The sequence below is a fragment of the Coregonus clupeaformis genome, chromosome 18 (genome assembly GCF_020615455.1).
Source record: "Coregonus clupeaformis isolate EN_2021a chromosome 18, ASM2061545v1, whole genome shotgun sequence".
Classification (NCBI taxonomy): Eukaryota; Metazoa; Chordata; class Actinopteri; order Salmoniformes; family Salmonidae; genus Coregonus; species Coregonus clupeaformis.
The window spans coordinates 34,407,732-34,434,616 of record NC_059209.1 but is presented as its reverse complement, the minus strand read 5'-3'; the positions used below and the strand labels follow the sequence as shown (position 1 = coordinate 34,434,616).

Below are 26,885 nucleotides of genomic sequence, written 5' to 3'. Positions count from 1 at the left end.
AGCATGATCATTACACAGGTGCACCTTGTGCTGGGGACAATAAAAGGCCACTCTAAAATGTGCAGTTTTGTCACACAACACAATGCCACAGATGTCTCAAGTTTTGAGGGAGCATGCAATTGGCATGCTGACTGCAGGAATGTCCACAAGAGCTGTTGCCAGAGAACTTAATGTTAATTTCTCTACCATAAGCTGCCTCCCAACGTCGTTTTAGAGAATTTGGCAGTACGTCCAACCGGCATCACAACCGCAGACAACGTGTAACCACGCCAGCCCAGGACCTCCACATCTGTCTTCGTCACCTGCGGGATCATATGAGACCAGCCACCCGGACAGCTGATGAAATTTAGGAGTATTTCTGTCTGTAATAAAGCCCTTTTGTGGGGAAAAACGTATTCTGATTGGCTTTGGGTGGGCCTATGCCCTCCCAGGCCCACCCATGGCTGCGCCCCTGCCCAATCATGTGAAATCTATAGATTAGGGCCTAATTAATTTTTTTCAATTGACTGAGTTCCTTATGTGAACTGTAACTCAGTAAAATCATTGAAATTGTTGCAAGTTGCGTTTTTATTTTTGTTCAATATAAATGGCTGTTAAACTCAGCAAAAAAAAGAAACGTCCTCTCACTGTCAACTGCGTTTATTTTCAGCAAACATAAAATGTGTAAATATGTGTATAAACATAACAAGATTCAACAACTGAGACATAAACTGAACAAGTTCCACAGACATGTGACTAACAGAAATTGAATAATGTGTCCCTGAACAAAGGGGGGGGTCAAAAGTAACAGTCAGTATCTGGTGTGGCCACCAGCTGCATTAAGTACTGCAGTGCATCTCCTCCTCATGGACTGCACCAGATTTGCCAGTTCTTGCTGTGAGATGTTACCCCACTCTTCCACCAAGGCAACTGCAAGTTCCCAGACATTTCTAGGGGGAATGGCCCTAGCCCTCACCCGCCGATCCAACAGGTCCCAGACGTGCTCAATGGGATTGAGATCCGGGCTCTTCGCTGGCCATGGTAGAACACTGACATTCCTGTGTTGCAGGAAATAACGCACAGAACGAGCAGTATGGCTGGTGGCATTGTCATGCTGGAGGGTCATGTCAGGATGAGCCTGCAGGAAGGGTACCACATGAGGGAGGAGGATGTCTTCCCTGTAACGCACAGCGTTGAGATTACCTGCAATGACAACAAGCTCAGTCCGATGATGTTGTGACACACCGCCCCAGACCATGACGGACCCTCCACCTAAAAATCGATCCCACTCCAGAGTACAGGCCTCGGTGTAACGCTCATTCCTTCGACGATAAACGCGAATCCGACCATCACCCCTGGTGAGACAAAATCGCGACTCGTCAGTGAAGAGCACTTTTTGCCAGTCCTGTCTGGTCCAGCGACGGTGGGTTTGTGCCCATAGGTGACGTTGTTGCCGGTGATGTCTGGTGAGGACCTGCCTTACAACAGGCCTACAAGCCCTCAGTCCAGCATCTCTCAGCCTATTGCGGACAGCCTGAGCACTGATGGAGGGATTGTGCGTTCCTGGTGTAACTCGGGCAGTTGTTGTTGCCATCCTGTACCTGTCCCGCAGGTGTGATGTTCGGATGTACCGATCCTGTGCAGGTGTTGTTACACGTGGTCTGCCACTGCGAGGATGATCAGCTGTCCGTCCTGTCTCCCTGTAGCGCTGTCTTAGGCGTCTCACAGTACGGACATTGCAATTTATTGCCCTGGCCACTTCTGCAGTCCTCATGCCTCCTTGCAGCATGCCTAAGGCACATTCACGCAGATGAGCAGGGACCCTGGGCATCTTTCTTTTGGTGTTTTTCAGAGTCAGTAGAATGGCCTCTTTAGTGTCCTAAGTTTTCATAACTGTGACCTTAATTGCCTACCGTCTGTAAGCTGTTAGTGTCTTAACGACCGTTCCACAGGTGCATGTTCATTAATTGTTTATGGTTCATTGAACAAGCATGGGAAACAGTGATTAAACCCTTTACAATGAAGATCTGTGAAGTTATTTGGAATTTTACGAATTATCTTTGAAAGACATGGTCCTGAAAAAGGGACGTTTCTTTTTTTGCTGAGTTTATATGTCTTACCTGCGTTGTCGGCCATGTTGACGTCGAGCCCCTGTGACACCATGTCTCTGACCCTCTGGATGTCTCCCTGAATGGCTGCAACGTGGAGTAGAGTCTCCCCGTAACAGTTCTTCCGGTGGAGGATATTCAGAGGGGTGACGGTCCGCCCGCTCTGGGACCCCCCAGGGATGTTCCTGGACACAGTGCCCTTGGACACTGACCTCAACGCTCTCCTTTACAGACAACAGATATTAGCCTAATATACCCCAGACCAGGGCTCCCCAACCCTGTTCCTAGAGAGCTACAGTCCTGTAGGTTTTTACTCAAACCCTAATCTAGCACACCTGATTCTAGTAATTCACTTGTTGATATAATGGTGCCGGAGGGGATGGCTGCCGTTTTACGGGCTCCAAACCAACTGTGCTATTTTGTGTGTTTTTTCGCATTGCTTGTAACTTATTTTCTACATAATGTTGCTGCTACCGTCTCTTATGACCGAAAAGAGCTTCAGGACATCAGAACAGCGATTACTCACCTCGAACTGGACAAAGATGTATTATTTAATGAGTCCGACACAAAGGATATACTGCTTCTCCGAGACCAGGCCCAAATCCCCGTCATTCACGTGAAGAAAATACAGAAATACAGGGGGCGGAGATCGGGGTGCCTTGTGAGAATTCGTCGGCAAGTGGGTAACGCGCCACTTCCATCCGTTCTATTGGCCAACGTGCAATCACTGGAGAATAAACTGGATGAGCTCCGTTTGAGACTATCCTACCATCGGGACATTAAAAACTCTAATATCTTATGTTTCACCGAGTCATGACTGAACGACGACACGGATAATATACAGTTGGCTGGGTTTTCCGTGCATCGGCAGGACAGAACAGTCATGTCTGGTAAGACGAGGGGAGGGGGTGTGTGTCAATAACAGCTGGTGCGCGATGTCTAATATTAAGGAAGTAATAATAATAATAATAATATGCCATTTAGCAGACACTTTTATCCAAAGCGACTTACAGTCATGCGTGCATACATTTTTTTGTGTATGGGTGGTCCCGGGGATCGAACCCACTACCTTGGCGTTACAAGCGCCGTGCTCTACCAGCTGAGCTACAGAGGACCACAGAAGTCTACAGAAGTCTCGAGGTATTGTTCGCCTGATGTCACATGTGCAACCAGAGGGAAAACAACTCTAGACCACCTTTACTCCACACACAGAGACGCATACAAAGCTCTCCCTCGCCCTCCATTTGGCAAATCTGACCATAATTCTATCCTCCTGATTCCTGCTTAAAAGCAAAAACTAAAGCAGGAAGTACCAGGTCCTGGATGGCTTCCTGCCATCCAGGACCTATATACTAGGCGGTGTCAGAGGAAGGCCCAAAATGTTTTCTAAGACTCCAGCCACCTTAGTCATAGACTGTTCTCTCTGCTACCGCACGGCAAGCGGTACCGGAGCGCCAAGTCTAGGTCCAAAAGGCTCCTTAACAGCTTCTACCCCCAGCCATAAGACTGCTGAACAATTCATCAAATGGCCACCCAGACTATTTACATTGACTCCCCCCTGTTTATTATCTATGCAGTCACTTTACCCCTACCTACATGTACAAATTACTTTGACTAACCTGTACCCCCGCCACATTGACTCGGTACCGGTACCCCCTGTATATAGCCTCGTTATTGTTATTTTATTGTGTTACTTTTTATTTTATTTTTTACTTTATTTTATTTTATTTAGTAAATATTTTCTTAACTATTTTCTTGAACTGCATTGTTGGTTAAGGGCTTGTAAGTAAGCATTTCACGGTAAGGTCTACACTGGTTGTATTCGACGTATGTGACAAATAACATTTGATTTGATTTGAGAAGCTGAATCAAATCAAAAATCAAATCAAATCAAATGTATTGGTCACATACACATGGTTAGCAGATGTAATTGCGAGTGTAGCGAAATGCTTGTGCTTTTAGCTCCAACAGTGCAGTAATATTAATTAATTAATTAATATGCCATTTAGCAGACGCTTTTATCCAAAGCGACTTACAGTCATGCGTGCATAAATTTTTGTGTATGGGTGGTCCCGGGGATCGAACCCACTACCTTGGCGTTACAAGCGCCGTGCTCTACCAGCTGAGCTACAGAGGACCATCATAATTTTGTTGTATAGTCCAGAAAGGTTAGAAAAATCCAGAGGTTGGAATGCATTATTTAAATTTCTAGCAAGTAATATCTAACAGTTCCACAACAAATATCTAATACACACAAATCTAAGTAAAGGAATGGAATAAGAATATATAAATATATGGATGAGCAATGTCATTGTCAGGTTAGTTATAACTGGGGTTGGAGTGAAAACCTACAGAAGGGTAGCTCTCCAGGAACAGGGTTGGAGAGTCCTGTCTCAGACCTATTTAGACCTATAGTATTAACAAAGGGCTATAGCTCTTATATGACATTGTGTTGACTTAGTTTGTTGACTTAGTTTGTTGACTTAGACAAATGTTAATCAATCATCAACAATGTACTACAAGAATCACAGGGGTTTGTTGTGTAATATATAAAAATATGCTATTTAGCTAACGCAACTTAGTCATGCATGCATACAAATTTCGTATGTGTGGCCCCAGCAGGAATGGAACCTACGACCCTGGCGTTTCAAGCACCATGCTCTACCAACTGAGCCACATGTATAGCCTAGGTGATATGAAATGTGCCTATGACAATGGGGCTTTCTGGTTATGGTAGGCTAGATGTGTAAACCTCAGCCACTTTCCCCCACCGCCAACTTACATGGGTCCTCCAGCTCCTGACTGCTCCCCGCTTCTCCCTACAAGAGACATAGAGAGAACAACATGTTGGCCTATTTAATTTGGGACCTGGCCCAAAGTAGTGCACTCTAAAGGGAATAGGGTGCCATTTGGGACACACCCTTGGTTACGGAAAAGGTCCAGACCTGCTAGTGCCTTTCTCTTGTTCTTGGGGATGTTGTTCTCCATGAGTTTGATCAGAGAGGGTTCTGTGGTGTTGCTATAGGCTGTCTGCCCGTTGTTGTTCTTCAGTAGAGGGTCTGCCCCGTGCTTCAACAGCAGCTCTGCTATCTGGGACACACACACAAAACAAATATTATCTTATATGCAGCACAAACACACAAGTAAGCCTAGGGCGTCAGTGCCAAGGAGAAGACCATGTACGGCATATGTACCTGCAGGTGTCCCTGCACTACAGCATCATGTAAAGGCGTGGTTCCACTGTCTCCAATACAGTTGACCAGAGCTCCAGTCTGGATCAGGTCTTTACTGATCTCATAGTGACCGTGGGACACTGCCTCGTGAAGAGGAGTCCAACCTGTGAGAGACAATAAAGCAACAACTGATGGTCACAGCATAGAGATATGCTCTATTCATTTCATTCAAGTCTGTTCAGGATGACTGAATTAATTCCTGCATCACTATACACAGGAAATGACCCTACTCATAAAATAGACAAACAGCAAAAAAGGTAAATGTCAGTTTCAATGGACAAAACATTTATATTCTATTCAATCATTGTTTAAAGAAAAATATCAATAAAAGTATAAAAAGGAAACCATGTCCATAAATGTACCCCCTCCAGTCCAGTGTCTTTTCCTGCGTTGTGTGTGAGCAGGGCCTAAAATTAACTTTTTGGTGCACCAACCACTGTGGCAGTAGTTTTTTAGTGCTAAATTTACACCAACAAAACACACAACAAATGGATGAGCATGCTTTGTAATATTTCTAACACAATAAATGTATTACCAGTAAGAAGTAATGTGGTATATTGTTTAACCAAAATATCACAGATAAGACAACAATTTTCCCCTGACCCTTTAAGGGCGGGAGGTTACCTTGGTAACGCAACTCAGTGTCACGATCGTTGACAGATGAAGCGGACCAAGGCGCAGCGTGATAAGCGTACATTCTTTATTTAGTGTACACAACACGAACCAAAACAATAAACAAACGATACGTTTTTTTTATTTTTTTATTTCACCTTTATTTAACCAGGTAAGCCAGTTGAGAACAAGTTCTCATTTACAACTGCGACCTGGCCAAGATAAAGCAAAGCAGTGCGATAAAAACAACACAGAGTTACATATGGGGTAAAAAACATAAAGTCAAAAAAATACAACAGAAAATATATATACAGTGTGTGCAAATGTAGCAAGTTATGGAGGTAAGGCAATAAATAGGCTATAGTGCAAAATAATTACAATTAGTATTAACACTGGAATGCTAGATGTGAAGTCCTAGGTTACAACACAAACCTTCCGGAACAAGATCCCACAAAACTAACATGCCAAAAGGCTGCCTAAGTATGGTCCCCAATCAGAGACAACGAGCTACAGCTGTCTCTGATTGGGAACCACCCTGGCCAACATAGATATAAACGATCTAGAACGAAAAACATAGAAAACTAAACAATGAAAATCAACACCCTGGCTCAACATTTAAGAGTCCCCAGAGCCAGGGCTTGACAGTACCCCCAAAGACGCGGACTGCGACTGCGCCAACCAAACACAAGAGGGTAGGGGCCGGGTGGGCATTCCGCCTCGGAGGCGGATCCGGCTCCGGGCGTGACCACCACTCTCTCTCCACCCCCCCGTAGCGCCCCTGATCTGGTCCCGCTGGCCGGAGCTGGACTGGACACCGGTGGAGCGGATTGCTCTGGCTCCGGAGTGGAGCAGCTGCCCGGTGCCGGACCAGGCACCGGTGGAACAGGCACGGGCCGTGCCGGACTGACGACGCGCACCACTGGCTTGGTGCGGGGAGCAGGAACGGGCCGGACCGGGCTGGCGACGCGCACCACTGGCTTGGTGCGGGGAGCAGGAACAGGCCGGACCGGGCTGGCGACGCGCACCACAGGCTTGGTGCGGGGAGCAGGAACAGGCCGGACCGGGCTGGCGACGCGCACCACAGGCTTAGTGCGGGGAGCAGGAACAGGCCGGACCGGGCTGGCGATGCGCACCACAGGCTTGGTGCGAGTGACAGGAACAGGCCGGACCGGGCTGGCGACGCGCACCACAGGCTTGGTGCGAGTGACAGGCACAGGCCGGACCGGGCTGGCGACGCGCACCACTGGCTTGGTGCGGGGAGCAGGAACGGGCCGGACCGGGCTGGCGACGCGCACCACTGGTTTGGTGCGGGAAGCAGGAACAGGCCGGACCGGGCTGGCGACGCGCACCACTGGTTTTGTGCGAGGGACAAGAACAGGCCGGACCGGGCTGGCGACGCGCACTACAGGCTTGGTGCGAGGGACAGGAACAGGCCGGGCTGGACTGTGGAGACGGACTGGAGGTCTGGAGCGGAGAGCTGACACAACCCGTCCTGGCTGAATGCCTATTTCCACACAATCTGTGTGAGGCATCAGCACAGGACGTACAGGGCTGTGCACTCGTACTGGCACTACAGCACGTGGCACTGGCGCAGGATATCCGGGACCGAGGAGGGGTACTGGAGGCCACGAGCGTTGAGCCGGCACACTCCGTCCTGGCTGCATGCCCACCTTAGCACGACACGTGCGTGGTGCTAGCACAGGACGTACAGGACTGTGCCGGAACACTCGCGGCACAGCACGTGGCTCCGCATAACACGGAACCTGCCCAGTCTCACGCTGCCTAGCCTGAGTACGGGGAGTTGGCTCTGCTCTACCTCTAGGCTCCGCCAACCACCCTTCCAGCCCCCCAAACCTGGTGGCCTCCTCTCCTAGTCCGCCGATTCGCCCTGTAGCTGCCTCCAGCAGCCCCGTCGTCCACGCAGTGTGCCCCCCCAAAAAAATTACTTGGGGTTGCCTCTCGCGTGTCCATCGTCGGCACGGTTGGCGCCGTTTCTCCTCTCCTGCCTGGGCATTTACTTTTGCCCATTGCCCTCTGCCCGCGAATATATCCTCCCAAGACCACCATTTGCCCACCTGGGACATCGCCAACTTCTCCTCCTGGGCACGCTGCTTGGTCCTCTCTTGGTGGGATCTTCTGTCACAATCGTTGACAGATGAAGCGGACCAAGGCGCAGCATGATAAGCGTACATTCTTTATAGCGTACACAACACGAACCAAAACAATAAACAAACGATACGTGAAGTCCTAGGTTATACACAAAACCTTACGGAACAAGATCCCACAAAACTAACATGCCAAAAGGCTGCCTAAGTATGGTCCCCAATCAGAGACAACGAGCTACAGCTGTCTCTGATTGGGAACCACCCTGGCCAACACGATCTAGAACGAAAAACATAGAAAACTAAACAATGAAAATCCACACCCTGGCTCAACATTTAAGAGTCCCCAGAGCCAGGGCGTGACACTCAGTCATGTTTGTGCCTTTGAGATTGAGAGTCTGACTAGTACCAGCATTGTCTTCTCTTCCCTAGCAGTTGAAACTCAAGCAGTGAAAAACAGCCTAACTTGTGAACAAAACAAGGTAAATAGCCATAGAAACACAAGGACAAAGTCTCACTTCAGTAGACGTTCGTTTCAAGTAAATTAGACCAACTTTTATGTCTGTGCGCAGCGCTTCTAAAAATGAATCTTGAACTCAGCTCTTCACGTGTGCACAGCTCCCAGCCTGGCAGTGTTGCAGCTCGAGGTGGGATAGGGTATATAGGATTCATAGTTCTTTGACTTTGTGCGATTTAATTTATCAGTTGTGAAACAAAACAGCAGAATTACTTTGAAAACAGCTACTGCAGCATTTGTTTTACTATAAATGTGATCATACTTGACTATTTTTATTCACAAATGCGAGTGAAATGCTCACACTGTGGAGCCCTGACCACCCACCAACCAATGTGGCTGGTGGAATAGACATCTTACCCGCCAATGCCAGAATCTACCCGTAGGTGGCAGGTGGCGGGTTTAAATGTTAGGCCCTGTGTGTCAGTATCTATAAAAGTTTATTGAACCTAACTGAAGTGACAGATTGCAGCCCACCACCCTCCTCTGATATCTTACCTGCGTTGTCGGCCATGTTGACGTCGGGGCCCTGTGACAGCATGCCTCTGACCCTCTGGATGTCTCCTTGCATGACTGCAACGTGGAGAACAGTCTCCCCGTAAGGGTTCTTCCGGTGGAGGACATTCAGAGGGGGGACGGCCCGCCCACTCTGGGACCCCCCAGGGTTCTGCTTCACACCTGAGAAGAGCATAGGAATGGTGACGCGGTGAAAAAGCATTGTGTTTAGTGCAACATTTACCATAAACCTCATTGTAATCTGGCAGCGTGATTTAATTTGAAACTTTTCTTCAACGATGTGCGTTATAAGGAGGTGATTATTTAACTAGTGTAGTAAACTGAGCAATACATAAATAGTCAACTCTTTTTAATTGTTGAAGAAAAGCTTTTACACCACGTTAAATGTCTCCCTAATGGTATAGGTGGACCATAGAGATACTATTAAATTACTAGAGGGGCTAACCCTAACTCTAAATATATAGATAGACTCAGCTAACCCTAACTCTAAATATATAGATAGACTCAGCTAACCCTAACTCTAAATATATAGATAGACTCAGCTAACCCTAACTCTAAATATATAGATAGACTCAGCTAACCCTAACTCTAAATATATAGATAGACTCAGCTAACCCTAACTCTAAATATATAGACAGACTCAGCTAACCCCTAACTCTAAATATATAGACAGACTCAGCTAACCCTAACTCTAAATATATAGACAGACTCAGCTAACCCTAACTCTAAATATATAGATAGACTCAGCTAACCCTAACTCTAAATATATAGACAGACTCAGCTAACCCTAACTCTAAATATATAGACAGACTCAGCTAACCCTAACTCTAAATATATAGACAGACTCAGCTAACCCTAACTCTAAATATATAGACAGACTCAGCTAACCCTAACTCTAAATATATAGACAGACTCAGCTAACCCTAACTCTAAATATATAGACAGACTCAGCTAACCCTAACTCTAAATATATAGATAGACTCAGCTAACCCTAACTCTAAATATATAGACAGACTCAGCTAACCCTAACTCTAAATATCTAGACAGACTCAGCTAACCCTAACTCTAAATATCTAGACAGACTCAGCTAACCCTAACTCTAAATATATAGACAGACTCAGCTAACCCTAACTCTAAATATATAGACAGACTCAGCTAACCCTAACTCTAAATATATAGATAGACTCAGCTAACCCTAACTCTAAATATATAGACAGACTCAGCTAACCCTAACTCTAAATACAGTGGGGAAAAAAAGTATTTAGTCAGCCACCAATTGTGCAAGTTCTCCCACTTAAAAAGATGAGAGAGGCCTGTAATTTTCATCATAGGTACACGTAAACTATGACAGACAAAATGAGAAAAAAAATCCAGAAAATCACATTGTAGGATTTTTTATGAATTTATTTGCAAATTATGGTGGAAAAAAAGTATTTGGTCAATAACAAAAGTGTCTCAATACTTTGTTATATACCCTTTGTTGGCAATGACACAGGTCAAATGTTTTCTGTAAGTCTTCACAAGGTTTTCACACACTGTTGCTGGTATTTTGGCCCATTCCTCCATGCAGATCTCCTCTAGAGCAGTGATGTTTTGGGGCTGTCGCTGGGCAACACGGACTTTCAACTCCCTCCAAAGATTTTCTATGGGGTTGAGATCTGGAGACTGGCTAGGCCACTCCAGGACCTTGAAATGTTTCTTACGAAGCCACTCCTTCGTTGCCCGGGCGGTGTGTTTGGGATCATTGTCATGCTGAAAGACCCAGCCACGTTTCATCTTCAATGCCCTTGCTGATGGAAGGAGGTTTTCACTCAAAATCTCACGATACATGGCCCCATTCATTCTTTCCTTTACTCGGATCAGTCGTCCTGGTCCCTTTGCAGAAAAACAGCCCCAAAGCATGATGTTTCCACCCCCATGCTTCACAGTAGGTATGGTGTTCTTTGGATGCAACTCAGCATTCTTTGTCCTCCAAACACGACGAGTTGAGTTTTTACCAAAAAAGTTATATTTTGGTTTCATCTGACCATATGACATTCTCCCAATCCTCTTCTGGATCATCCAAATGCACTCTAGCAAACTTCAGACGGGCCTGGACATGTACTGGCTTAAGCAGGGGGGACACGTCTGGCACTGCAGGATTTGAGTCCCTGGCGGCGTAGTGTGTTCCTGATGGTAGGCTTTGTTACTTTGGTCCCAGCTCTCTGCAGGTCATTCACTAGGTCCCCCCGTGTGGTTCTGGGATTTTTGCTCACCGTTCTTGTGATCATTTTGACCCCACGGGGTGAGATCTTGCGTGGAGCCCCCAGATCGAGGGAGATTATCAGTGGTCTTGTATGTCTTCCATTTCCTAATAATTGCTCCCACAGTTGATTTCTTCAAACCAAGCTGCTTACCTATTGCAGATTCAGTCTTCCCAGCCTGGTGCAGGTCTACAATTTTGTTTCTGGTGTCCTTTGACAGCTCTTTGGTCTTGGCAATAGTGGAGTTTGGAGTGTGACTGTTTGAGGTTGTGGACAGGTGTCTTTTATACTGATAACAAGTTCTAACAGGTGCCATTAATACAGGTAACGAGTGGAGGACAGAGGAGCCTCTTAAAGAAGAAGTTACAGGTCTGTGAGAGCCAGAAATCTTGCTTGTTTGTAGGTGACCAGATACTTATTTTCCACCATAATTTGCAAATAGATTCATTAAAAATCCTACAATGTGATTTTCTGGAAAAAAATGTCTCAATTTGTCTGTCATAGTTGACGTGTACCTATGATGAAAATTACAGGCCTCTCTCATATTTTTAAGTGGGAGAACTTGCACAATTGGTGGCTGACTAAATACTTTTTTTCCCCACTGTATATAGATAGACTCAGCTAACCCTAACTCTAAATATATAGATAGACTCAGCTAACCCTAACTCTAAATATATAGACAGACTCAGCTAACCCTAACTCTAAATATATAGACAGACTCAGCTAACCCTAACTCTAAATATATAGACAGACTCAGCTAACCCTAACTCTAAATATATAGACAGACTCAGCTAACCCTAACTCTAAATTTATAGACAGACTCAGCTAACCCTAACTCTAAATATATAGATAGACTCAGCTAACCCTAACTCTAAATATATAGACAGACTCAGCTAACCCCTAACTCTAAATATATAGACAGACTCAGCTAACCCTAACTCTAAATATATAGACAGACTCAGCTAACCCTAACTCTAAATTTATAGACAGACTCAGCTAACCCTAACTCTAAATATATAGATAGACTCAGCTAACCCTAACTCTAAATATATAGACAGACTCAGCTAACCCTAACTCTAAATATATAGACAGACTCAGCTAACCCTAACTCTAAATATATAGATAGACTCAGCTAACCCTAACTCTAAATATATAGACAGACTCAGCTAACCCTAACTCTAAATATATAGACAGACTCAGCTAACCCTAACTCTAAATATATAGACAGACCCAGCTAACCCTAACTCTAAATATATAGACAGACTCAGCTAACCCTAACTCTAAATATATAGATAGACTCAGCTAACCCTAACTCTAAATATATAGATAGACTCAGCTAACCCTAACTCTAAATATATAGATAGACTCAGCTAACCCTAACTCTAAATATATAGACAGACTCAGCTAACCCTAACTCTAAATATATAGACAGACCCAGCTAACCCTAACTCTAAATATATAGACAGACTCAGCTAACCCTAACTCTAAATATATAGACAGACTCAGCTAACCCTAACTCTAAATATATAGATAGACTCAGCTAACCCTAACTCTAAATATATAGACAGACTCAGCTAACCCTAACTCTAAATATATAGACAGACTCAGCTAACCCTAACTCTAAATATATAGACAGACTCAGCTAACCCTAACTCTAAATATATAGATAGACTCAGCTAACCCTAACTCTAAATATATAGATAGACTCAGCTAACCCTAACTCTAAATATATAGACAGACCCAGCTAACCCTAACTCTAAATATATAGACAGACTCAGCTAACCCTAACTCTAAATATATAGACAGACTCAGCTAACCCTAACTCTAAATATATAGACAGACTCAGCTAACCCTAACTCTAAATATATAGACAGACTCAGCTAACTTAACTCTAAATATATAGACAGACTCAGCTAACCCTAACTCTAAATATATAGACAGACTCAGCTAACCCTAACTCTAAATATATAGATAGACTCAGCTAACCCTAACTCTAAATATATAGACAGACTCAGCTAACCCTAACTCTAAATATATAGATAGACTCAGCTAACCCTAACTCTAAATATATAGACAGACTCAGCTAACCCTAACTCTAAATATATAGACAGACTCAGCTAACCCTAACTCTAAATATATAGACAGACTCAGCTAACCCTAACTCTAAATATATAGACAGACTCAGCTAACCCTAACTCTAAATATATAGACAGACTCAGCTAACCCTAACTCTAAATATATAGATAGACTCAGCTAACCCTAACTCTAACCCTTAAGGTATAGGTAGACTCAGCTATTGACATAATCAAGGTGGACCCTCCTGTGGAGGCTACTCAGACAGCCAAGTCCTCCAAATCAACTTCCAAGGCCTCTTTAACCAAAACATTTAAATTGAAACCAATTATTTTAGATACGACACAAAGATCAAAGGGAACAGGGGCCTGTCCTGCCTATCCAATGATAAGGGAAACACTGCTACATTACATGTACATGTGTGTACACTGCTATCTGCACAGCTATCTGTACGTCAGTTTTATAGCCCCGCTTCCAGCCATGCTCAGCCATCCACACAATCAGAACCTTATTCAATAAGGTCAGTACAGCACGTACAAAACATGTACACTGGACTGGGGAGCTTGTGTTCATGCCAGTGTCTTCGTAACACGTCGGCCTAGGGGCTGGAAAAACACTGGTCATTGTATGTTACCGCTGAAGATACACACACAGCAAGGAATGTTTTATCATACACCGGAGCCCATAGGGCTCTGGGTGCGTCCCAAATGGTACCCTATTCCCTAAATAGTGTACTACATTTGACCAGAGCCCTATGGGCCTTCCTGGTCAACGGTTAAGTAGAGTACTATATAGGGAATAGGGTGCCATTTGGGACACATCCTCTGTCTCCATCTCACAGCTTCATAAACCTGAACAAATTATACCGCCATATCCAGAGTAACAATACCAGCCATTATGCTTGCTGGCTGTTGTTGTAGAATGGCTGTTGTAGAATGGCTCTGAGAGCTGTCAAACAGTTGATGGCGTCAGGCTGTAAAATAAGTGACTATGCAAATCAAATGCATGGTGTTCTGTGTGGTCTGTTGTGTACCATTGTGTGGTGTCTTGGCACCCCAACTGGAAAATATTACCCTCCCCTTTTCCACGATTGCAGAAATACGTTTATTACACCCCCGTTGGGAATGAACATCCCAGTTGGGAATGAATAGTAACCGAAAGGTCGCTGGTTCTAATCCCCGAGCCGACTAGGTGAAAAATCTGTCGATGTGCCCTCAAGCAAGGTACTTAACCCTAATTGCTCATGTAAGTCACTCTGGATAAGAGTGTCTGCTAAATGACCTAAAAATACAATAATTACATGACATCCCAGAAATTCTTTAACAATTGGGAACCCTGATGTGTCTCCCAGATGGCACCGTATTCCCTATACAGTGCACTACTTTTGACTAGACCCCTATGGGCCCCTGACCTGGCCTCCAATAAAGCCTTACTGTATATCTGGTTAGGCCCAGAAGACAGGCTTACTGTATATCTGGTTAGGCCCAGAAGACAGGCTTACTGTATATCTGGTTAGGCCCAGAAGACAGGCTTACTGTATATCTGGTTAGGCCCAGAAGACAGGCTTACTGTATATCTGGTTAGGCCCAGAAGACAGGCTTACTGTATATCTGGTTAGGCCCAGAAGACAAGTTTACTGTCTATCTGGTTAGGGCCAGAAAACAAGTGGATTGATTGCTGCTATACTGACTCCCTCTACTGTTCATCTCAAGAACTTCACCAAACATGCACCTTATTCATTCATCCAGCCATCCATCCGTGCATCTGTTATCCCATTCACGCATATTCCACCCTCTTTATACAATTTGCTTCACTGTCCCCCATCATGAAATCGGGGAGGGGACTGTGGATCTGTCTCTGTCCGTTCGTACTTTAGTCACATGCGCTATCTCAAGACAGCACTAGCCCGATTATGACGAAACTTGAGTGAATGATGTGTCTTGCCATAGCGATCAGGCATTTACACAATTACACTGATTGGCCAGATGGTGGCGCTATATTAAAAGACTGAAAATGCTAACTTTGAAAGGTCACGCCCATCAGCCCGTTTGATCTAAAGTCATAAAATTCGATACATAGGTCCCTCTTCTCACAAGGAACACATTTGCTTCAGGGACCCATAAGGTCCACCATGATGGATTTTCTGCCATTTTACATTTTGTGGAAAACACTTAAAACGCTACTCACCCCATTCTTTTGGAGAGATTAGAAACCCTAATTGGTCGACAGGGACAAGTTCTTGTCTGGTTTAGATCTTATATGTCGGAAAGATATCAGTTTGTCTCTGTGGATGGTTTGTCCTCTGACAAATCAATGGTAAGTTTCAGTGTTCCTCAAGGTTCCGTTCTAGGACCACTATTGTTTTTACTCTATATGCTACCTCTTGGTGATGTCATTTCACTGCTATTCAGACAACACACAGCTGTACATTTCTATGAAACATGGTGAAGCCCCAAAATTACGTACACTGGAAGCCTCTGTGACATAAGGATGTAGATGGCGGCAAATGTTTTACTTTTAAACTCGGACCAAACAGATATGCTAGTTCTAGGTCCCAAGAAAAAACGAGATCTGCTGTCGGATCTGACTATGAATCTCAATGGTTGTAAACAGGGTGGGAAATTAACACCCGCCACCCGCCAAATGCGGGTACATTTTGTCATTGGCGGGTAAGTATGATGTTAGGCGATTAGGCCTGGCTCCCAGTCGGCGTTCAAATCATCCCAAAGGTGTTCGATGGGGTTGAGGTCAGGACACTGTGCAGGCCAGTCAAGTTCTTCCAAACCGATCTCGACAAACCATTTCTGTATGGACCTCGCTTTGTGCACAGGGGCATTGTCATGCTGAAACAGTAAAGGGCCTTCCCCAAACTATTGCCACAAAGTTGGAAGCACAGAATCGTCTAGAATGTCATTGTATGCTGTAGCAATAAGATTTCCCTTCACTGGAACTAAGGGGCCTGAACCATGAAAAACAGCCCCAGACCATTATTCATCCTCCACAAACTTTACAGTCGGCACTATACATTGGGGCAGGTAGCGTTCTCCTGGCATCCACCAAACTCAGATTTGTCCGTCGGACTGCCAGATGGTGATGCGTGATTCATCACTCCAGAGAACGCGTTTCCACTGCTCCAGAGTCCAATGGCGGCAAGCTTTACACCACTCCAGCCGACGCTTGGCATTGCGCATGGTGATCTTAGGCTTGTGTGCGGGGGCAGAAATTTGACGAACTGACTTGTTGGAACGGTTTTATACACCTGTCAGCAACGGGTGTTGCTGAAATAGCCAAATCCACCAATTTGAAGGGGTGTATTGTCACGATCGTCGTATTGAATAGACCAAGGCGCAGCGTGATGAACGAACATGGTTAACTTTATTATCTTTAGTGATAATAGAAACAACAATCAACAAAACAACAAACGACTCGTGAAGTCCACGGTAACAATGACCAACACGGAACAAGAACCCACAAACACAAAGGGAAAACAGACAATTTAAATATGGCTCCCAATCAGAGACAACCAACGACAGCTGACACTCGTTGCCTCTGATTGGGAGTCACTCTAGCCAACATAGAAATAAACACAACAGAATGAACACACCCTGGCTCAACATATAGAGTCCCAGAGCCAGGGTGTGACAGTACCCCCTAAAGGCGCGGACTGCGACCGCGCCTCAACTTGAACAAAACAGGGAGGGCTGGGTGGGCATACCTCCTCGGCGGCGGTTCTGGCTCCGGCCTTGCCCACCACCCTCCAATAAACCCCCATAGCGCCCCTGGTCCAGTCTGGCCCCGCTGACTGGAGCTGAACTGGACTTAGCAGGAGCGGTTAGCTTCAGCTCCGTAGTGGAGCAGTTGACCGGGACCTTACCAGGCACCGGTGACCCAGGCACGGGTTGTGCTGGACTGACGACGCGCACCCCTGGCTTGGTGCGTGGAGGAGGAACGGGCCTTACCAGGCTGACGACGCGCACCCCTGGCTTGGTGCGTGGAGGAGGAACGGGCCTTACCAGGCTGACGACTCGCACCCCTGGCTTGGTGCGTGGAGGAGGAACGGGCCTTACCAGGCTGACGACGCACACCGTAGGCTTGGTGCGTGGAGCAGGGACAGGCCGGACTGGGCTGGCGACGCACACCGTAGGCTTGGTGTGTGGAGCAGGGACAGGCCGGACTGGGCTGGCGACGCACACCGTAGGCTTGGTGCGTGGAGCAGGGACAGGCCGGACTGGGCTGGCGACGCACACCGTAGGCTTGGTGCGTGGAGCAGGGACAGGCCGGACTGGGCTGGCGACGCACACCGTAGGCTTGGTGCGTAGAGCAGGGACAGGCCGGACTGGGCTGGCGACGCACACCGTAGGCTTGGTGCGTGGAGCAGGGACAGGCCGGACTGGGCTGGCGACGCACACCGTACACTTGGTGCGAGGGGCCGGAACAGGCCGGACCGTACTGGGGACACACACCACTGGCTCTACCTCGGGATCTGGAACGGGCCGGACCGGACTGGTTACACACCCCACTACCTCTCGCCGTGCCTCTACACCTTCCTTCCCCACTTTGACCAGTGGCCCCCGTAACCTGGTGGCCTTCTGAATCCGCCCCTTTTCTGCCTCCGTCAGCCCCGTCGTCCATGCCGTGTGCCCCCCCCTAAAAATCTTCTGGGGTTGCCTCTCGCCTGTCCGACGTTGACACTGCTGACGCCGCTGCTCCTCTCTCGCCAGGGCCTTAATCCTAGCCCATGGCCCTTTTCCCCCGAGCATGTCCTCCCAGGACCACACTTTGCCCACCTGGGCCATCGCCAACCTCTCCATCTCCTTTCCCGGCGCTTCCTCCCATGTCCAGTCCAAGATCTGCCCCTGGACACGCTGCTTGGTCCTTGTATGGTGGGTTCTTCTGTCACGATCGTCGTATTGAATAGACCAAGGCGCAGCGTGATGAACGAACATGGTTAACTTTATTATCTTTAGTGATAATAGAAACAACAATCAACAAAACAACAAACGACTCGTGTAGTCCACGGTAACAATGACCAACACGGAACAAGAACCCACAAACACAAAGGGAAAACAGACAATTTAAATATGGCTCCCAATCAGAGACAACCAACGACAGCTGACACTCGTTGCCTCTGATTGGGAGTCACTCTAGCCAACATAGAAATAAACACAACAGAATGAACACACCCTGGCTCAACATATAGAGTCCCAGAGCCAGGGTGTGACATGTATAGTATATGTGCTCCTAAATATCAATTTATTGAAGTAATCTATTTAAGTATTTAAGAGTAATCAACTTTTAATCCTTGTAAAAAATGTCAGCATTAGAGCCCTGAGCTATAATAACAAATAAGCTGTAATGTTGTGGCAGGGCAGGCAGTTTGTTGATTCTTGATGTTCAGTTGTACAACGGTTTATCTGTTTTACTTTTTACTATTGTATCTAAATGATTTTTTTTTTTTACATACATTGGTTAAAAGACTGTTCACAAAAATGAAATTGAATTGAGCAATATACCACATTTCTTTTTACTAGTAATACATTTCTTGTTTTTGTGAAATTATGGCAACAACAAAAAATGTGGTTGGTCAACAGTCTGAGTGGCTGGTAGATTTTTTAATCTACCTGCCACAGTGGCTGGTGGACCAAAAAGTTAATTTCCCACCCTGGTTGTACAGTCGTCTAAAATATAACTGTGAAGGACCTCAGCGTTACTCTGGACCCCGATCTCTCTTTTGACGAACATATCAAAAATATTCAAGAGCCGCTTTTTTCCATCTTAGTAACATTGCAAAAATCTGAAATTCTCGTTCCAAAAAAGATGCAGAAAAGCTAATCCATGCTTTTGTCACTTCAAGATTAGACTACTGCAATGTTCAATTCTCCAGCTACCAGGATAAGGCACTAAATAAACTTCAGCTAGTGCTAAAAACGGCTGCTAGAATCCTTAACTAGAACCCCAAAATGTTATCATATTACTCCAGCGCTAGCCTCTAACTGGCTTCCTGTTAAGGCTAGGACTGATTTCAATGTTTTACTGCTAACCTATAAAGCATTACATGGACTTGCTCATACCTATCTCTCCGATTTGGTCCTGCTGTACATACCTACACATACGCTACGGTCACAAGACGCAGGCCTCCTTATTGTCTCTATAATTTCTAAGTAAACAGCTGGAGGCAGGTTTTTCTCCTATAGAGTAACATTTTCATAGAATGGTCTGCTGATCCATGTGAAAGAAGCAGACTCAAGTCTCAACCTTTAAGTCATTACTGAAGACTCATCTCTTCAGTAGGTCCTATGATTGAGTGTGGTCTGGCCCAGCAGTGTGAAGGTGAACGGCAAGTCACTGGAGTGATGAACCACCCTTGCTGCTCCCCTCTCTCCACTGGGATTATTTGCCTCTGACCACATGCTTGCGCTCTCCCATGCCGTCCATATGAGTGGTGCATCACGTCGGGCCAGGCTTTTTTCCGCTAAACTCGACATGAGTGGGTTGAGTGACTGACGAGGTCTTCCTGTCCGGTTTTGCGCACCCTCGGGCTTGTGCGATGGGGGAGATCTTCATGGCTATACTTGGCCTTGTCTCAGGATAGTAAGTTAGTGGTCTGTTGATATCCCTCTCCCTCCCTCCCCTCCGGGAGGACCTGAGCCCTAGGACCACGCCTCAGGACTACCTTGCCTGATGACTCCTGGCTGTCCCCGCCCCCAGTCCACCTGGTCGTGCTGCTGATCCAGTTACTACTGTTCTGCCTGTGGCTATGGAACCCTGATCTGTTCACCGGTCGTGCTACCTTGTCCCAGACCTCCTGTTTCGACCCTCTCTCTCTCCCTTTCTCTCCCTCTCTCCCGCACCTGCTGTCTTGACCTCTGAATGCTCGGCTATGAAAAGCAAACTGACATTTACTCTTGAGGTGCTGACCTGTTGCACCCTCTATAACCACTACGATTATTATTTGACCCTGCTGGTCATCTATGAACGTTTGAACATCTTGAAGAACGATCTGGCCTTAATGGCCATGTACTCGTATAATCTCTACCCGGCACAGCCAGAAGGGGACTGGCCACCCCTCAGAGCCTGTTTCCTCTCTAGGTTTCTTCCTAGGTTCCTGCCTTTCTAGGGAGTTTTTCCTAGCCACTTTGCTTCTACATCGGCATTGCTTGCTCTTTGGGGTTTTAGGCTGGGTTTCTGTATAAGCATTTTGTGACAACTGCTGATGTAAAAAGGGCTTTATAAATACATTTCATTGATTTATTCTGGCACCGAATGACCGATCTGCACGAAACTTGATATGTGACATCTATGGACAAAGGTCTCTCAATGCAATATTTTCCAGACAAGTACCTAAAACAACATGGCTGCTACTGACCAATAAACATTAATGTGGGCGTGGTCTGGCACATAAAAGCATATAATTCAGTCAAGGATATTCGTATTGTAACACATTTTGGTACACGTTGCAAACACTGTCAAGACTCAAAATATGCAAGAACATTCATATCAACCACATGGTGGCGCTTTAACAGGCACATGTTTATATCTCTTGACATTTTTGACTCAAGAGTGATGAAATTTGGCAAACATGCTCAGGGATATGAGTCTAGCTAACCCACGCGATATCTCAGACACCACTGGCCCGAATTTCAGGACACTTGAGTGAATGATGCGTCTTGCCATAGAGATCCAGCATTTACAAAATTATACTGATTGGCCCAAGGGGGGCGCTGCATCATTGGTGTGGGACGGCATGTTTACTGTTGCCTTGTTTGAATTGTCTCAATACAACATTCATGTGACACTCAGATACATGTGAATATTATCCTATGCTCAGTGCTGAGTGTTAGTAAGCCTACCTCTCAGTGTCCCTGGCCTGTTCTGGCTGTCACTCTGCCTGGTCTGTCTGGTTGGTTCACTGGTCTCCTGCTTCTGGCTGTCAGTCTGCCTGGTCTGTCTGGTTGGTCCGCTGGTCTCCTGCTTCTGTCTGTCAGTCTGCCTGGTCTCTCTCGTTGGTCTGCTGGTCTCCTGCTTCTGGCTGTCACTCTGCCTGGTCTGTCTGGTTGGTTCGCTGGTCTCCTGCTTCTGGCTGTCAGTCAGCCTGGTCTGTCTGGTTGGTCCGCTGGTCTCCTGCTTCTGGCTGTCAGTCAGCCTGGTCTGTCTGGTTTGTCCGCTGGTCTCCTGCTTCTGTCTGTCAGTCTGCCTGGTTGGTCTGCTGGTCTCCTGGCTCTGACTGTCACTCTGCCTGGTCTGTCTGTTCTCCTAACAATGAAAAAAGTGTACCAGCAATCATTTGATGTAATGGCTATTGAAGTCTTTGTTTGTTCACTGTTGACTTCCAAGCCTCCTTTCACTGTTTTTATGGAAGTGGAGAGAGTTGAGCATGTTCCCCACAGAATTAGATCCTAATTGAATAGGATCTCTATGGTGTTCCCTTTAACTGTCTACTGGTCTCCTGATTCTGTCTGTTGTTGCCCCTGCTCTGTCTGGCCTGAAAACAGGGGACCAGCAATCACTTAATGTAGTTGCAACTGAAGTCTTTGTTTACTGTTGACTTCAAGCACCCTTTCACTAGACGGAGTGCCAGTCAATCTCCTTGTCACTCTTTGGCATGACATCACAAACAGACTGGCACAGTGTTGAGGATGTTCCCTCCCTTTACCGGTTTGTTCTCCTGTGCCTGGTTGTCATTCTGTTTGGTCCCTCTGGTCTGCCTGGTTGGTCTGCTTCCCTCCATTGGTCTGGTCTGTTTACTCCCCTGTGTCTGACTCTCAGTCAGCCTGGTCTGTCCCTTGGGCTCTGCACCTGTCTCCTTCTGTGAGAGGTCACAATCACCACCACCCCGGGAAAGTTTTGGGATTACGTCCCCGAGGGTCCGCTGTGTACCCTCCCTGTGTGAATGGGACACTGACCCCTCGGAGGTGTCTTCTTCTTTCATCCCCTTACTGTCTTCTGTAAAGCATAAATTAAAAAACAACATACGCTGGTAAATAGGTGTTGTTAGCCTTAACAGTATTAATCTGTGATGTACAATACAGCGGAAAAATAGCATACTGGCAGAAATAAATGATAGCAAACTCATGACTGGGAATACAGATATGCATCTGTTGGTCACAGATAGCTTTAAAACAAAGTATGGGTGTGGATCAGAAAACCAGTCGGTATCTGGTGTGATCACCATTTGCCTCATGCAGCGCGACACATCTCCTTTGCATAGAATAGATCAGGCTGTTGACTGTTGCCTGTGGAATGTTGTCCCACTGAATATTGGCTGGAACTGGAACACGCTGTCGTACACGTTGATCCAAAGCATCCCAAACATGCTCAATGGGTGACATGTCTGGTGAGTATGCAGGCCATGGAAGAACTGGGATATTTTCAGCTTCCAGGAAATGTGTACAGATCCTTGCGACATGGGGCTACGCATTATTATGCTGAAACATGAGGTGATGGCGGCAGATGAATGGCACGACAATGGGCCTCAGGATCTCGTCATGGTATCTCTCTGCATTCAAATTGCCATCGATAAAATGCAATTGTTCGTTATCCGTAGCTTATGCCTGTCCATACCATAACCCCACCGCCACCATGGTGGCACTCTGTTCACAACGTTGACATCAGCAAACCGCTCGCCCACACGATGCCATACATGTGGTCTGCGGTTGTGAGGCCGGTTGGACGTTCTGCCAAATTCTCTAAAACAATGTTTTACGGTAGAGAAATGAAAATTAAATTATCTGGCAACAGCTCTGGTGGACATTCCTGCAGTCAGCATGCCAATTGCACAAGCCCTCAAAACTTGAGATATCTGTGGCATTGTGTGACAAAACTGCACATTTTCGAGTGGCCTTTTATTGTCCCAAGCAAAGGTGCACATGTGTAATTATCATGCTGTTTAATCAGCTTCTTGATATGCCACACCTGTCAGGTGGATGGATTATCTTGACAAAGGAGAAATGCTCACTAAGAGGGATCTAAACTAATTTGTGCACAACATTTGAGAAAAATAAGCTTTTTGTGCGTATGGAACATTTCTGGGATCTTTATTTCAGCTCATGAAGCATGGGACCAACACTACATTTATATTTTTGTTCGGTGTAGTTTGCACGTACTGATTTACCAAATAGCACCACCAGGTGGAAGCAAATACACCATTTTGATTGAGTCTCTGGAAAGTGTCATACGAGCAATGATGGTGAAGAAAAATTATATTATTGACCTGTTATTGACCTTATCAGAGAAATAATAAGATAATCCCAAATACATATTGAGCAGGATAATATCCTAGAAACCTTGAGTGATAATAATTATAGTAGAGTTATATAACCTACATTGTTCCTTGGCTTGCAAGTGTACATGAGCTTCTACATGAGAAATTGCATTGCCTGCATCCCAAATGGATCCCTATTTCCTATATAGTGCACACAGAGCCCTATGCACCCTGGTTAAAATGAGTGTACTACATAGGGAATAGGGTACCATTTGGGATGCATCAATTGGGTTAAGTGCCATCAAAGCAGTTGCTTCACTCTACAACTGGTGATAAACTACCATCATTAATAGTCGTCAGTGGGACTAGCTAGATAGGGCAGGCATACATTCAGAGTGTAATCTGTCAAATGCCAGCTAGCAATGCGGCCTTGAAAACTCATACTCATACACACACACACACCTCCATCATGTCCTTGAGCGATAATACTATCCATTCCTTTCTCGTCATCTGGATTCCCAGAACTCCTAGCGTTGAAAAGGGGAGGAAATTAGTAAGTAATCAACAGAGAAGTAGAATGGTATTTTACTCATGATTAGATAAGTCTAACGTTACACAGTTAACCATAAACATGCACTGATTACTAAAACTTGATATGATATAGCTAAATGGATTATACACACCTTGACAAATATGGGGATTGGATCTGCAGAAGGAAAAAAATTGTCAAAACACATTCTAATCCGATAAATAGTTGTTGAAAAAAAGAGTGACAGAACATGTAAACTAGGACTTTATTTTGTGTAAAACACTACTGCTGCACTAACCCATTCACTTCCTAGGTTTCCATCCAATTGGCGACAGATTTTCATGCGAATAGTCTAGAATCCGCATAAATAAAATATGCCAATTTTTCCACCAGAGATGTTTCCATCAAATTTACTTTTGCGGATAAAAGTATGTGCGTTATGACGTACGATTAAATTCCCATGTACTGAATAAAAAACTACAAGTTAAATGGGTTTCCATCGCATTTTCAACTCTACTGATGGTTTTGTTACCAAAAAAATTTGCGTTATATAGCAAATGTGCCCACTCTGTTATTGGCACGTGCGCACTAGCCAACCACTCGCAGATACAGTGCGGGTATAGCCAATACATGATGAGATTATCATGGAGAAAATAGCTTTATTTTCAAATTTGTATTTGTCAATCGGCTGCCATCGACCATCATGTCACCAGAATAAGACCCTTGATATTTATTGGAAAGGAGCATCAAGCTCATCACTGTGCACTTTCACCACCCTGTGAAATTCATCATAACTTATTTCATCTGTAGCCTAATAAACTGCATGCTTTCCCGAGTTGTAGTGGGAGGACCACACACCATATCATCGCGTGACTCCAAGTTTACTTCGATATGATGGTTATTATATCAATGTTTGCACGTGGATATGATGGTTATTATATCAATGTTTGCGCTTAAAGGCATTTCCACAGGCAATTTGCCCATCATTTATTTTGCTGACACAAAGTTACCATGTCGAACAAACAAATTATCTGTTGCCATTTATAAAATTGTACCGAAACTTCCTGTTTCCTTCACATCTGTCGTGATTATTTTATTATACGGTATGACTTTACTCACATAAAAACTGTGGATGGAAACGTGGTTATAGACAGGAACTGCTTTAGTGCCTATTTACAATAGTATATTCTGGTCGGGGGATTTTATTAAGATCAAAGACCCTTGTTCTGATCGTTAAAACGCATCGCTTGCGGTATGGTTTTGGAAACATAATGAACGTATCTTTAATATCAGCGAGAAATAATTTTCAAAAAACAAAAGGTTAAATTACAACACATTTTTATATAGGGTTAGGGTTCCCACACTAGCGTGCTCCGAACACGTGTGTAAACTAGCTGGGGAGAAAGTGTAGTTCGTCAACTGGAGGCACACACAGCTTGTGGATCTGTGCAAAACTGCTACAGTAAGTGCATATGTTTTATTTGAAAGATTATTTTTCGCCAAACTGAAAGAGGGGGCATATCACCATATGTTTCAAAAACCTGTTTGAAAGCGATGATTGACGTTTCAAAATGTTAAAACACAGCATCTGAATTGTAGTTCACATGGAGCCAACCGTGGGCGAATGTCACCTCAGAAAACCCAAGAGAAAAAGGGGTTTTGAGAGCTACTGTTGCACAAGCTACCTTCTCAGGTGTGAGACGCACTTGGTCCATGCCATCCAAACGTCTACAAGTCAACATCGCTATCTGAGGAGAAAACCCTAGCGGACAGGCATGGTATCACATCAGAAACGGTGAACGGTGTCAAAGATATGGCAGTTTGTTCAAATTTGCTTTATTTCTCAAGGTAGCCCGAACCCTTGCTGGAAGGGCCAACTTACCGTCTGTACAGCCATTGATGGTGAGTGGTGTGGACAAATTACGTGTGTATGGCGAGTCTAACAAATCTGCAAGCATCAATCTGTAAAAAACAAAATGAAGAAAGTAACTAATGTTAGCTACCTAAATAGTAGCTAGCTGCTAACCAGACATAGTCGACCTAGCAGTCCCACAGCAGATCACTTTGGCACAAGAGAACACATTTCATAAAAATACTTTAGTCAGCTATTTCATCCACGAAAAATTTAAATTCGGCTGGAGAACTGGGTCGTCATTAGTTAACACAGCCACAAGGTCATAATTATGGCTAAATCCCGCCTAGTTCTACTATTTATTTTTTTTAAATCTGATTTTAAACCTAACATTAACCATACTGCTAACCTTATACAAAAAACTATTTTATGTTCATGGATTTTTATATGTTGCCAATTATGACTTTGTGGCTGTGGTAACTAGCGACAACCGGAGAACTGGGTTTGCTAGAAGTTATCTAACTAACGTTAGCTACCTAGCTAAAAGTGTCCAAACCTGTCCAGGTAAATATTTTTTTCTTCTTCTCCTTCAGAATCACCTACAATTGACGCCGACTCATTGTCGATATCAGAGAAACAACTTGTCTCCATAACATGTGTGTGATACAGTTACAAATTGTCAATATTTACATCTAGCTAGCCAGCCACGTCGTTACTAGTTTGGATGAGTAACGGCTGAGATTTGCGCGCGAAAAGAGAAAATGTCCGACTGCAGACTGCGTCTAGGGCGTTCCTGGAAAAGGTGGGCGTTCCTTGCTAATTCGGAGAAAAGTGGAAAGCCTTGTTTCTTCTTTTCTGCCACAAGAGGGCGTAGCAGACTGAGTAGGCTACAACAGTATCCCTTGTTTTCCCATGGCAGGGGG

General features: G+C 45.2%; 1 protein-coding gene and 1 non-coding gene across 4 annotated transcripts in view; both read right to left on the bottom strand.

Annotated features, from left to right (window-relative positions):
• LOC121530725 (ankyrin repeat domain-containing protein 31) overlaps window positions 1-26,679 on the bottom strand; it is a 63,242-nt gene extending 36,563 nt beyond the window's left edge. For 2 of the 3 annotated variants that reach the window (XM_041835919.2, XM_041835921.2), the window contains exons 1-12: window positions 26,519-26,679; window positions 25,993-26,072; window positions 25,796-25,872; window positions 24,265-24,287; window positions 24,044-24,108; window positions 22,034-22,323; window positions 21,231-21,633; window positions 9,047-9,226; window positions 5,282-5,424; window positions 5,033-5,177; window positions 4,870-4,906; window positions 2,100-2,311 (exon numbers count right to left, since the gene is read on the bottom strand). In XM_041835919.2, the coding sequence (XP_041691853.2) occupies window positions 2,100-2,311; window positions 4,870-4,906; window positions 5,033-5,177; window positions 5,282-5,424; window positions 9,047-9,226; window positions 21,231-21,633; window positions 22,034-22,323; window positions 24,044-24,108; window positions 24,265-24,287; window positions 25,796-25,872; window positions 25,993-26,072; window positions 26,519-26,613 (1,750 nt within the window). In that variant the 5' untranslated portion in view covers window positions 26,614-26,679. Of the gene's footprint in view, window positions 1-2,099; window positions 2,312-4,869; window positions 4,907-5,032; window positions 5,178-5,281; window positions 5,425-9,046; window positions 9,227-21,230; window positions 21,634-22,033; window positions 22,324-24,043; window positions 24,109-24,264; window positions 24,288-25,795; window positions 25,873-25,992; window positions 26,073-26,498 lie in introns of all 3 variants that reach the window. The other variant, XM_041835920.2, reaches the window with a different exon arrangement.
• On the bottom strand, window positions 4,698-4,774 carry trnas-uga. The gene has a single exon. It is a non-coding gene; the product is annotated as a tRNA-Ser (tRNA).
• Window positions 26,680-26,885: the final 206 nt, after the last annotated feature.